This window comes from Ictalurus punctatus, chromosome 23, assembly GCF_001660625.3.
Source record: "Ictalurus punctatus breed USDA103 chromosome 23, Coco_2.0, whole genome shotgun sequence".
NCBI classification, from domain to species: domain Eukaryota; kingdom Metazoa; phylum Chordata; class Actinopteri; order Siluriformes; family Ictaluridae; genus Ictalurus; species Ictalurus punctatus.
Window position 1 is genome coordinate 510,771 of NC_030438.2, and position 14,052 is coordinate 524,822.

The following is a 14,052-nucleotide window of genomic DNA, read 5'->3' on the forward strand; positions in this document are numbered from 1 at the left end:
ATTCAACACACACACACACACACACACACACACACGCGCGGTGGCTGCTTCATCCGATGGAGCTTCTTCCACAGGCTTTTGGTTGCTTTATTATTTTTTTACTAACCACCAGACGGCGCTGTTTTCGAAACTCTGGAAGCTTTAAATATTTTCCCGGAACAGTCAGGGGAAAGCCTCAGTGCTTTAGGAGGCTTCATTTCCCTCATAAGTGGTAATCATGAATACAATCAGGACGTTCTACGCGGCGCGAATTCTGACAGCTCTTCCAAGCCAGCCTTATGGGATAGCGCAGTATCCACCGTGTCCAGTGGATCCATACTGCAGACTCCAAGCGGAAACAGTAGTGCATCCGGGCATTTCTCGCCTACTGTTTTATGAATACTGAGAATTCGGACATACTATTTTGGTGTACTGCTTTTCGCCTACTGTGTAGTAGGGTAAAAGGGATATGTCCGAAACCGCTCCCTATCTCCTACATAGTGCACAATATCGTGTGTCGGCCATTTTGTAGTGGTGTGCGCATTCTGATTGATTTGGAACGCTCCCCATGTCGTTTCTAGCTTCACCGCGCAGGAAATATGGATGATCAGACGACCCCTGTTCGCCAGCAGCATATTTTTAACGTAGAGAAACTGCATCGGTATTTGACAGGGAGACTTCACAGCGTTTCTGAAAACACAGAAATTTCTGTGCGGCAATACAGGTGTGCATTTTTTTTTTTTAAAAAAAATAAATGTACAGTGTTTATGTCACTTCCTGAATGAGGAACGCGCTTTACTTCACCTGTTACAGGTCTGGTCAGTCCAACCCAACATTTCTCATCCAAACTCCAAATAAGAGCTTTGTACTGAGAAAGAAACCTCATGGATCTTTGCTTCCTGGTGCTCATAAGGTTCGTTATTCTGCTTTGTTCTGTTTGCACAGTAACATGATCTATTCATGTGGTTTCAGAAAGAGTTTGGACTTGTGGACTTTCACTCACAGTTGCACAACTGTCAAACAGCTGCAGGGCTGAATCCCAAATGACTCCCTCACTCCCTATATCTCACTACTCGTGTGTGTGTGTGTGTGTGTGTGTGTGCGTGTGTGTAAAGTTCTGCATGTGCATCTGTCTCCTTGGAGACACATAGGTTAATATGGAAATATGGACATTTCATTTGTGTCCTCAACCATGCACACATTCACCTCTATGAAATATCTATAAGATGTCATTAAGCCGTGTTGAACCGGAAATTTGAACCTGAATTTCCAGATAATTATGGGAAGAAGAAAATTATGTTCTCTCTGTGTTTTTTCTTTATTTTATGTGATTCTGTGAAATTGACAGACGGAGTCATTTTGGATGTACAATCCAAATTTTTATTTTAATTTTTATTATCAAAATCAATTATCAGTTACTTTAATAGACAAAAAAGGTCTAAATGTGAATGTAGTAGGGCTGCAACTAACGATTATTTTCATAATCGATTAGTTGGCCGATTATTATTATTTGATTAATTGGATGGGGGCAAACTTTCAGGTTAGTAAAAAACTAATGTGTTCCATCTGAGATGATATTACCGTTCTAAAATACATACACTAGACCAGTGGTTCTCAACCTTCTGTGAGCTTTGGACCCCTAGTATATTTCATACAATCCACAAGGACCCCCTCACTCCACAACAATTATAGACTATATAATTAATTGTGACATTTTATTTGACATTTTATTTTATTATCCTTTGTTTATTTTATCCCTTAATGCGACACTTAACTTGTCTACCACTCGTAGGTTTTTGCAAATTATCATTTCATTTGTAAATAAATTTAAAACAAATCCATCAATGAACGATCGTCAGCTCAGGTAACGTGATATTTGTGAATAACCAAATTGATTAATTTTAAAACATCTAATTTGAATATTTTTTTTATACATTTAACAAAAAATATATATACATAATATTATTTAAACAAACTTCCCTACGGATCACCTGCAATTACACCACTGACCACTAGGGGACACAACTTTAGTATTTACTCTCCAGAGCGTGTTTTCTGAACAGAAGTAAAGTAATGAGTAAATCTCCCCCGTGCCGCGCGCAGACCGACTAATCCATAACGAGATTCGTTGACAACGATTTTCATAATCGATTATTATCAGTTTTATCGATTAGTTGTTGCAGCTCTGGAATGTAAAGTAAAAAGTGTTTCTTTTCATGGAAACGTAACTGAATAAGAATATAGGTATTAATATGTATTAATAAGCCAGTCTCCTAAAATAATATTAAAGTGTAGTGATGAAGTGCATTTCACATAAATGCTTTTAATTTCTGGTCCAATGCAATGTGTAAATACTAATCATGTTTTTATTATTCTGATTTTGTGGTGTGTGTGTGAGAACAGGTGGATAGGGAGTATGTTGTACAGAAAGCCCTGCACTCCACTGATTTTCCTGTTCCTCAGCCTCTGCTTTTCTGCTCAGACACAAATGTTATTGGCACAGAGTTTTACATCATGGAGCATGTTCAGGTCAGATCTCAGTCTTCTATCACTGTGTTACTAACAACATGAAAAGAGAAGAAAAAAAACAGTATTACGTATTAAAAAGAAATAATAACCTTTTGATAGTTTCTGATTATTTAAGTCAGGTGTGTTAGAATTGAGAAGACATAACTATGATCCAGAGGACTGGGGTTAAGAATTTTTTAAGATTGTTAACATTAAGCTCTCACTGATGCTTATTTATCTCTCTCTCTCTCTCTCTGTGTGTGTGTGTGTGTGTGTGTGTGTGTGTGTGTGTGTGTGTGTGTGTGTGTGTGAGACAGGGCCGTATATTTCGAGACCCAAGGCTACCAGGCATCAGTGCAACAGAACGCAGTGCTCTGTATGTTGCTGCAGTTGAGGTGCTAGCCAGACTTCACTCTGTAAACCTCACCACACTCGGCCTAGTAGGATATGGGAAAGGGGCGGGCTATGCCAAGAGACAGGTACGAGTCCAATGGGACATATTTTATAAATTGTAGCTCAAACCTACACTAAAACCAAAATTTTGCTGATTGTGCTAGAGAGAGGTACTGACATAGGTTTCAAAGCTGAGGGCTATGAAATGAGATATAATTTCTGTATGGAATAAACATTTGACTGTGTGCATTCTGAAAACAATATTCTGATAGAGTAAGGGTAAAGGTAGATTGTTGTGCAGATCCTTGATAAACATGTCTTTTTTTAGGTGTCCACGTGGACAAAGCAGTATAGAGCCTCAGCCAACAGAAGCATTCCAGCTGTAGATGAGCTTTCTGATTGGCTGAGCAACAATTTGCCATCCACTGATGACCAAGTGACCCTTGTACATGGTGATTTTCGAATTGACAACCTGATATTCCATCCATCAGAGGTACTACTAAAAGATCAAACATGGTTGTATACACTCTTCAGCTAATTTAATAGTAACACCTGTACCCTTACTCATTCATGCAATTATCCAATCAGCCTGCAGTAGTACAATAGATAATATCATGCAGATACAGGTCAAGAGCTTCAGTTAATACTCACGTGAAAAATAATCAGCATGAGTAAGGGATTGATCTCAGTGACTTTGACCATAATATATTTATTCGTGTCAAATGGGCTGGTTTGCATAGAAACTGATCAGAAACTGCTGATCATCTGGGATTTACACACATTACAGTCTCACACACTACAGCAGTGGTCGGGAACCTATGGCTCGTGAGCTACATGTAACTCTTTCACCGAAATCATGTGGCTCGCCAGGTGTCTCACCCTTCACCAATGTATGATCATTAAAAACACATCACGAGAGATCAGTTTTCTGCAGAAAATGCAGTCAATTACAAATCCTTTGTTGTACAGACTACCGGAGTTAATGAAACATCAATTTACAATAATATATTTCAAGCTGTTCCGGCCAGTATATGTATGCAGTGCTGTGCGCAAGTGTCAATCACCAATCAATGGCAAACCACTTTCATTTCTATGGTAACCTCTCATGCTCAGATTCAAGCTGATACCTAGCCAGATTGTGGAGATGGCGAAAATAAATAATTCTGAGGAGCATCGAAGATTTCAAAGTGACTGAAATGTGCTTTTATTGAACGCTCTGGTGCTTTGCTGTGTCTGATTTGCACAGAACATATTGCCTCCTTTAAAAAAAATCAAATGTTAAGAGGCATTTCGAAACCCACCATGCAGCTTTTCCAACGAAGTACCCTGTGGGTGAAAGCCGAAGGAAGGCATTCACGGAGCGCCAATGTAACTTCAAGCCAGACAGCAGCAGCTGTGAGCGTAGACAGGCGCAACTGGAAGTTTGAATGCTGTCTGCTTTGCTGGCTTATTGGAGATTGTAAGACAAGGAAAACCTTTTACTGAATGAGGATATGTAAAGTCATGCATGTTGAGTATGGCAGCTGAACTGTTTGCGGATTTTCCGAACAAGGAAAAAGTCATTCAGAAAATAAAAGACGTGCCCCTGTCAGCCCGAACAGTGCATGACCGTGCTGTCATGATGGCATGATGTAAGATAGAGAGGGAAAAGGGCATGGATATAACCTTCACAGATTTTTTGGACACAAACAAACACACACACACAGAAGAGGTTTTATACTGCTCAGGTGGAAAATCAACCTCAAAGTGAAAGGGGTGCATTTCTCTGTCATTTGGAAGACATATTATTTCTGTAGACTTCTGAATTCATTCCGCTACTACCATCTTGGGTTCCATAATCAATAAAGATTAGTGAGCCCATTCCAGAAGCAGCCATGAAAGCCCCGGCCATGATACTTACCTCCACCATGCTTTGACTTTGCTGTTATGTTTTGCATAATGAGCGGATCCATTCTTTCCTTGGTTTCTTGGTTCCAGAAGTTTTGTGGTTCATCTCTTTATTTTTTTGTGAATTCTAATCTAGCCTTCTGATTATTACTGTTCTTGAGTGGTTTGCATCTTATTGTATGACCTCTGTATTTTTATATTTCTGTGGTCTTCTTCGAATGGTGGATTGTTATATGGTAAATGGTCTGCACTTATATAGTGCTTTTTTAACCTTAGCAGTTCTATACTGGTTCTCATTCACCCATTCACACACACACACACACTCACACCAATGGTAGCAGAGCTGCCATGCAAGGCATAAATATGAGGAAATAAAAGCTGACCATCACTCAATTGTTGGTCTTTCCTAAACTGTTGCCACAAAGTTTGGAGAACACAATTGCATAGAATGTCTTTGTATGCTGTAGCAGTTGTACAATGTAGCATTTACTTTCACTGGAACTAAGGGGTCAAGCCTAAACCTGTTCCAGCATGAAAGTGCCCCATGCACAAAACAAAGCCCATGAAGACATGGTTTTCCAAGGTTGGTGTGGAAAAACTTGAGTGGCGTGCACAAAGCCCTGACCTCAACCCGACTGAACACCTTTGGGGTGAATTGGAATGCAGAAATGCCTCAGGCCTTCTCGCGCAACATCATTGCCTGACCTGCTGTAGTGGGCAAATCCCCACAGCCACATTCCAAAATCCAGGGCAAAGCCTTCCCAGAAGATTTATAATAACAACAAAAGGCAAAGTAAATCTGGAAAGGAATGTGCAAAATTCTCATATGGGTTTGCTGGTCAGGTGTCCACAAACTTTGGCCATAGTGTAGACTGGATGATGTGACATCACAGCCCAATTATCAGTTTAGGGTCACAGTAATAGCTCTGTTATTATGGTGTCATATCATTGCCATAAGTATTCATAAAAAACTATTATGTAAGGAAAAAATATAAATAGCTCTCTCATGACCATGACATGGATTTACCATACATATCCATCCATAAATAGCTCTCTCATGACCATGACATGGATTTGCCATACATATCCATCCATCCATCCATCCATCCATCTTCTGTACCGTTTATCTAAAACAGGGTCGCAGGTAGCCTGGAGCCTATCCCAGGGGACTTTTGGCACAAGCCAGGGAACACCCACTGACACAAGCATTCACACACTGGACAATTTAGATATGCCAATCAGCGTACAACACATGTCTATGGACTGCTGAGGAAACCGTGGTACCTGGAGGAAACTCTGAAGCATGGGAAAAACATGCAAACTCCGTGCAGAGGCGGGAATCGAACCCCCAACCCTGGAGGTGCAAGGCAAACATGCTAACCATTAAGCCTGCCATGCATGTATTTAAAAAAATCTAAAAATAGAGATTCTGAAAATGTTTGTTATTGATAGTTGTTTACAGGTTGTGTTCAGTATCATGTGTTTATGTCCTTTTTTCTGTTTACAGGCCCGGGTGCTAGCTGTATTGGATTGGGAGTTATCCACAACTGGGCAACCACTCGCAGACCTGACTTACTTCCTCATGCCCCATTACTGCCCCTCCCATCTCAATATGATAACTGTTCAGGGTGGAGTTACAGGGATAGAGGGTAGGCCTTCTATTCTGTCCACTTTTTCTATGTTCAATATTTTAGACTGTCCTTACTGACTTCCACTCATAACTTGAAAATGCATATCAAGTGGCCACTTGCAGCACAAGGGGAAGTATCCATTGATAGCAAGGAGTGATGTAAATGTATTTATTTAATTTTTTTTTAAAAGAATTTTTCAGAATGCCTCATTTTACTTTGAAATCTCACATATCAAGTGTTATTTGTCAGACTATTTAACTATTTTATAACTGACATGATACATGCTGTTAGTTAATAATTAACAGTGTAATAATTAACTTTGTAGTTACAGTAGCTACACTAGTTACAGCAGCTACACTACAGGCTGCTAAGAATAAGTAGCTAACTACACTGAAGCTACTTTGTCAAACTGAGAAAATCAATTTATCAAGTTTTGCTTATGCGTGAGCAATATTTCCACACACTCCTGACAATGCGTATGCAAGCACCCCTAGTGGTAGAAAGGTGTAATAGCAGGTAAACTAATTTTGCAGAGCTTCTATATCACTTACTGTCTATCATATCACCAGAGATGGGTAGAGTAGCCAAAAATTTTACTCAATACAAGTAAAACTACTTATAAAAATAATTACTCAAGTAAAAGTAATAATGTTCATAATTATTTTAATAAGAGTTACAAAGTATCCAATGAGAAGACTACTCAAGTAGCAACTTAACAGTTACTTCGGATCTGATTAAAATGAAGGAAAAACCTGAATCTCAGACTAAATGGAGAACTGTAAATCACATCTCTCCTTGAATGTCTGTCTTTTCTGTTTATATCAGTGGCTCTCAACCCTGGGGCAGCAGAGAGAAGGGGGGCACAAATTGTTTTCAAGAAACAAAACACAGACAGGGCATCATCTGTCAGTGCAGACCAGTCTTGCCAACTTAGCAACTTTTCAGACCCCTTTAGCAAACTTTTTTGAAAAAAAAAAATGCGCCTAGCGACAAATCTAGCGACTTTTGGGAAAAACCTTGCCAGATGTTGCCAGTACTGCCCTGCAAGTGTGAGGTCTTGATTTCCCACTGCACTCACACCTCTCTCTGCATCTGCTCTGTTCAGTGAATGGCTGAGAGCCGGAGATTTAACAATGTCCTGGCTATCTAGACGTGCCCTTCGTCACAATTTGCATAATTTGTATACAAATGTTTTTAGTATGCAAGACAAATGGAATGCAACATGTTTTACATGTAAAATAGTACATGTTATTACAGCCTAGTTCTCTTGTTCAAAGTAGTTATAGTGTTCAGAAACATTTTTGATCATTCAAGTTCCATACCTGTCCATTATATATCTATATAAAAAAGTCATAAAAGTTATTTAAAAAGTCAAAAAAGTTACGGAAAGTAATAAAAAAAAAGTACAAAAACACAAAAGCAAAAAAATCAGATAGATAGATAGGGGAGGCTGGGGGGGGGGCAGGACTGAAACGCTAAAAAGGTGAGCGGTTGTTGTGTACGCATTCAGACCACTGCAGTGTATCGCACAATGCGCGACCTCATTATATGTGATAAAAACTAATTATTAAAACTATGTATATTCATTAACATTTAACAGTAACGGAGGAACACCACTAAATGTTGCGAAGTAAAAATACATTTCTGTGATTTAAAAATTATCTTGAGCAAGCGTATAAGTATGGCCAGCAAAAGTAAATAAAAAAAAAAAAGTTCTCAAGTAAATGCAGCGCATTATCACCCACCTCTGCATATCACTATAATTGAGAGAGTAATTGCTGTTTGCGGTGCTCACAAGATACAGACAGATGACACAGAAAAAATGTAAAGTTGTATTAGAAGAACATGTAAATGTCGACTGGGATTATACCTTGTTGGAAGATTTGGCTTATGCAGCTTTGTGGAGGGAATATGTTTTAGCACCACTGCAAACCCTATGCTGAGAGTGAAGAGTGAATCATCATTTCATTTTGTTTGCCCAGTGCAGTTTTAGTTGATCTCTATTCTAGGGCTTTTAGATATGGGCTCATTTCAAAGAGAACTGGGAGATGGTAAAGGCATATCCCAACCATCTACGAGTTGAATAATGACACGTCTGACCTTCATTCATATCGCTCACACTGGTTTACACTTCCAAAACCAGCAGCGGAAAAGACAGCAAAAAAGACACATTTTTATGCCATCGGAAAGTTTCTAAATGTAATTAGGGAAATTCAATGCACACACATACTCATAAGATACAGTCAGGTCCATAAGTGTTTGGACAGTGACACAATATTCACAATTTTGCCTCTGTACACCACCACGTTGGATTTGAAATGAAGCAATCAAGATATGATTGAAGAGTAAACTTTCAGCTTTAATTCAAGGGATTTATCAAAAATATTGCATGAATTAGGAATTATAGCCATTTTTTACAGAGTTCTTCCATTTTCACAGGCTCAAAAGCAATTGGACAATTGACTGATAGCCGTTTCATGGCCAGGTGTGGCCTTTTTCCTTGTTATTTCATGACAAATTAAGGAGATAAAATGTCTGCAGTTGATTCCAAGTGTTTTTGCATTCAGTAGCTGTTCATAGGAACTCTCAATATGCGTTATTACTATAACTGAATATTGGGATGTAGGTAGCCTCAGGACAGGTTTTGTACAAAAAAAAAGTGAAGTTTGGAGCAGATTGGACATTGTAGGTTTGACTTAATGTAGGTTTGACTTCCTGTTCAATGGCAGAACATAGAAATTTGTGAGACTGGCACGTCCACGCCGTGCAGTAAAACCTCAAAAGCTTCACAATTTAGCATCATCAAGGCCTTTAAATGAGACTGACCGAATACGATGTCGATCTGATGAAATCTCTAGGAGGATGTGTTTGGTAAAACTTAAAGTATTCGTTAAAGTATGAGGCCTGGAAATGGCACAATCTGAGCAAAAATTTGAGAGAAAAGTCAAAATGGCTGACTTCCTGTTTACTTTACGTCATGAGTCTAAGAGGCTTTTTTGTACGTATTGGCAGATTACACTTGTTTGACGATTTTTGAACATGTAATTGAAACGTATCGCGAGGCGCACATCGTTGAAATTTTGTAGGTGGTGCTATTGAACCATATTGCCACACTCCATTCTAAAACCTGTTTCATATGTAAATGTTCTCCAACGTTGAGGGGTATGCAAAGTTTCATGAGTTTTTGAGCATGTTTGGGCCTCAAAAATGTTAATCATTTCACATCCAAATTTTATCAGGCCACCATGGACACACCCTTCAATGAAAACTCAAAAGCTTCGCAATTTAGCATCGCCAAGGTGTTTAGATTAAACTGACCAAATATGATGTAGATCGGATGAAATTTCTAGGAGGAGTTTGTTAAAATATGTGGCCTCGAAATGGTTGTTGCCAATAGGAGGCGCTATGACTACAACTGATAATTCGCATGTATGTAGCCTCAGGTCATATTTTGTACAAAACATGTGAAGTTTGGTGCAGATTGAACATTGAGTGTCTGAGTTCGTGTAAAACATGACACTTCCTGTTGCCAGCAGGTGGCACTATGACTATAACTGAACATTGGCATGTAGATGTCTACTGGTTGGGACTTTTATCAAACGTGATGTTTGGAGCAGATTGGACATTCTATGCTTGAGTTATAACAACTTTAACAACTATAACAACCACCTTTTTCATGGTGAAACATCGAAATTTGTGAGAGTGTCTGTGAGAATAAGAGACAACAGGGTGAAATAGAAGACATTTATACACAGTTATGGACATTTGCATGGTTCTTTTTCAATTAGATAATGAACAATTCATTTTATTTCATTTTTGTAATTATTATTATTGTTTTTCTTTCAGGCATCCCTCCTGCAGAAGACTTGATCTCCATTTACTGCCAATGCTGTGGAATCTCTCCTTCACTCCCACATCAGAATTTCTTTATTGCCTTGGCCATGTTTAAAATGGCCTGCATTGCACAGGTGTGCAGCATCCTGTGTGTTCAGCCAATTGGTATCTCTAATTGCCTGCCTAGGTTTTAGTTTCTGTTGACCTGCAGGTGTATTAAGTGACATGAACCAGACCTCAGCATATGTGAAATCCACACATATTCTAGAAGTTATTGCAGACAGTTTTACAGACAACTCAGTGATGTTTAAACAGATTTCTTTTACTGAACACCCCAGAATCAGGCCTAGATTATTTTTGATGTATTACTGAAATCTATCCCTCCTCAATCTTTCTGCTGTGTGTGTGTGTGTGTGTGTGTGTGTGTGTTGGGGGAGTAGGGTATTTATGCCAGGTCTTTGCTGGGGAATGCCAGTGCTCCTAATGCAGCTCAGTTTGGTGAGAGCGTGGAACCTTTAGTTAAGCTGGCTTTGAAGATCGCCCACAGGTAATTTCCATACTCACTAAAACAGCTTATAATAGTAAAGTAATTATATTTGCTGTTTATATAGTAATTATATTTTGCTTTTAAATATGTGTATCATTTCATTTAGGCAAATATTAAAGTTTTATATCTTTGTATTTATTTGACATTTTAATCACAGATAAATTCACAGATATTTTCACAGTAGTCTATTAAAAAGTGATGCATCTCGATCTTAAAATTCAGCATATTGCATCAGTTCTAGCTATGAATTTACTTCCGCAATTGCCAAAAAGTTCCACAGTATGGAAAATGCAAAAACAACAAACAAAAAGGGTCACTTGAAAATTCAATTCACCCTGTACTATATTGAAAACACATTAATAACACATTATTTGATGTTTTACTTTGTGAATTTAATTTTATAACGTAATAAAGTTTATGACTGCAACACACTCCAAAAATGTTGGGACAGTTGACTGTTTACCACTGTATAACATCCACTTTTCATGTGATGAACTTGTAAATAAAGCTGCAATTTTTGTTTAGATTTTAGCTCAAAATATCATGTTTTGGTATTCAGTTTAATTTTGCACATTTTTATGAAGGGTGCCAATAAGTATCCATTTCGTTTGTGTGTCTTGTATGCAGCTCCTCATTGGCTGTACAAGTTCCTGATAGGTTATTTCTCCAGTCTGCTAAAGGTTATGATGTCCTCCAGCAAGTTAAAGAGTTCATGCAACAACACATACTGCCCGCTCAGAAGGTAAGCTCAGGGGTCAAGTCCATAGCAACTGAACACTTTGAGAGAACCGCATTTGTTACGAACATGTCCATGTTAAACATTCATTATTTAAATATGATAAACAGTGAATTGCACTTTTGTGTATGAATGTTTGAGTATTATCTTTGCAAAACTGTATTCTGTGTCCTAGTACAATCGGTGGCACTATTGGTGTACTAACATACTATTTACTAGGGTAGAACATAGGGTACAATTTGAGACACTGTCTGTAAAGCATAAGGAGCAGAGAAAATCCAAATAAGCAACTCTTATTGCAAAACTCTTATTGCAATACTTGCTAAAACAAGGCTGAAATTAAAAAGAGTCAGATATGTAGATAAATAAAGTCAGATATATAGGTGGTTCAGTGGTGTAATTTCAGGGCGTCCAAATGTTAATTAACCTATCCAAATGTTAATTACACATATTGGTCACACTTCATAAATATTTTCTACACAGACTGTCTTTGTTTTAGGAAATTACAGAGTACTATTTCAAACACTGCGATGGCCCTGAGAGATGGCAAACACCTCCTGTGCTGGAGGAACTAAAGGTGAAAACACACACAAAAACATTGCAAATGCATGCCATAATGTTTATAAGCAAATCCTATGTATTTAATGTCATTAAGTGCTCTGTTCCATTACTCTGTTTGTGAGTATGCCTGTCCTATTGTAAGAAATTGTGTGTGTTTAGGCAAAAGCTTGTGCTGCTGGGCTGTGGAATCTGTTTCTGCCTGCAGTGAGTGGACTATCTCAGCTGGATTACTCCTACATTGCTGAGGAAACTGGACGATGCTTCTACGCTCCTGAGGTCTTCAACTGCCAGGCTCCAGGTCTGTGTGTGTATCTCTGTTAATGCAGATGAAAGTAGGACTAATATTGTAAATCAGAACAGTACTGCTTTGATCTTGGGTTCTTCTCTCTTCAGAGAGAGAGAGAGAGAGAGAGAGAGAGAGAGAGAGAGATCACTGCAGTCAATTTAATAGCCACTGTTTTTTGTTCTTTTGTTTTTTTTTAAAAACTGTGAAACAGATTCGGGGAACATGGAAGTGCTGCATCTGTTTGGTTCTGAGGAACAGAAAAAGCTCTGGCTAGAGCCCTTACTGCGAGGAGACATACGATCCTGCTTTTGCATGACTGGTAACAACACAAACTTGTACACACATACATACATACATACATTCCACATGCTACTACACAGTCTAGAAGATGATTTACTCAGCTGTGATGACGATGATGACATCAACAACAAACAGGGTATCAGATTCCGTTTTGGTTGTCAGTATTGAATACGTTCAATACATTCAAGACATTCCATACATTAACCTTATTTAAATCGTAATTCACAGTGAATTCTGTGCTTGTTGCAAACTACATTGCTAATTATTGCTTGTGTTATTACCGGGGCCAATCAGTTATCAACTCTGCTGATAATCATACACTCTCTACACTAAGTTTTTTTTTTCCTCATTTGTAAGTCACTTTGGATAAAAGCGTCTGCTAAGTGAATAAATGTAAATGTAAGTTTAGAACCATTAAAAGTCCTTCAGTTGTCTCTCTGAGGGAAAATCTAAAAGTCAACTTGTAGACTGTGGTTTAAATGTGAACTCAGCAAGTATTTCAGTGGATTAAACCAAGCACTCAAAAAATACAGTAGCAGAACAGTCTAGTTTTATTTAGACATGAACCATTGCATCTTAGATGACCAAAACAGAATGTTTAAACATAACTGAACAGAGGAGTATGTGAATATTCTCTGCTTCCAAAACAAAAAGTTAAAAACAGATGTCTAATCTGTTCAGGGTCTGTCACGTTAGTGGAAATAGTCACAAAGGCCCTGTTTAAACTGTTGGGTTTATTTGTTAGATATGATGTGTCCACCTTTTCACAGTGGTGCCCCAAGCACAGTCAGCCTTATTAAATCGATAGCTAAAGTCAGACGCATTGTGAGTGCATCTTGCCTTTAGTTTTTAAAACCTGACAGTAGTAAATTAAAGAAATTTCTGATCTCTGTCCACTCTGTGCTGATATAGTCACTGATTAATTCAGTGAGTTTTGTTCTACTGGCTAAATTTCTCATATTGTTCTTCTAGCATTTGAACATAACAGTTTTGTTTGCTGCCATCTATACATTGTCAGCAATAGTGTGACCATTTATAACACACAGACACATACAGTGTACTAATAAACTGAAAGAATTAACCATATGGTGGTGGATATTTCAAGCAAGATTGATTGGAAGTGCATTCTTCAGTAATATGCATGAATTAAGATGTTTTTAAAAAATAAATAAATATAGACATGCAGGCAGGTCTATGTGAAAATCTCGTGCATTCATTTCTCATACGTTTCATTTCTTTCTCTTGCCATGTCTTGCTTCATGTCATTGATATGAGACTTTAAAATGAACCTCATTAACATTTAGAGGAGGTCACTGTTTAATAACATATTCTCTTCAGTACTGTCTGGGTCCTGTTGATGGGATCTAGACCTCATTCAACACATCTGTTC

The 14,052-nt window shown here is 38.2% G+C and overlaps 1 protein-coding gene across 3 annotated transcripts in view; it reads left to right on the forward strand.

Moving 5' to 3' along the window:
- Positions 1–222: 222 nt before the first annotated feature.
- Positions 223–14,052, forward strand: part of acad11 (acyl-CoA dehydrogenase family, member 11) — a 73,572-nt gene continuing 59,742 nt past the window's right edge. For 2 of the 3 annotated variants that reach the window (XR_001810316.2, XR_001810317.2), the window contains exons 1-12: positions 223–703; positions 793–892; positions 2,383–2,508; positions 2,805–2,966; positions 3,209–3,373; positions 6,275–6,416; positions 10,245–10,366; positions 10,673–10,779; positions 11,407–11,521; positions 12,015–12,092; positions 12,236–12,374; positions 12,574–12,681. Coding sequence is in view for 1 of the 3 variants with exons in the window: in XM_017453426.3 (XP_017308915.1) it covers positions 579–703; positions 793–892; positions 2,383–2,508; positions 2,805–2,966; positions 3,209–3,373; positions 6,275–6,416; positions 10,245–10,366; positions 10,673–10,779; positions 11,407–11,521; positions 12,015–12,092; positions 12,236–12,374; positions 12,574–12,681 (1,489 nt within the window). In the remaining 2 variants the exon portion in view is untranslated. The remainder of the gene's footprint in view (positions 704–792; positions 893–2,382; positions 2,509–2,804; positions 2,967–3,208; positions 3,374–6,274; positions 6,417–10,244; positions 10,367–10,672; positions 10,780–11,406; positions 11,522–12,014; positions 12,093–12,235; positions 12,375–12,573; positions 12,682–14,052) is intronic. The other variant, XM_017453426.3, reaches the window with a different exon arrangement.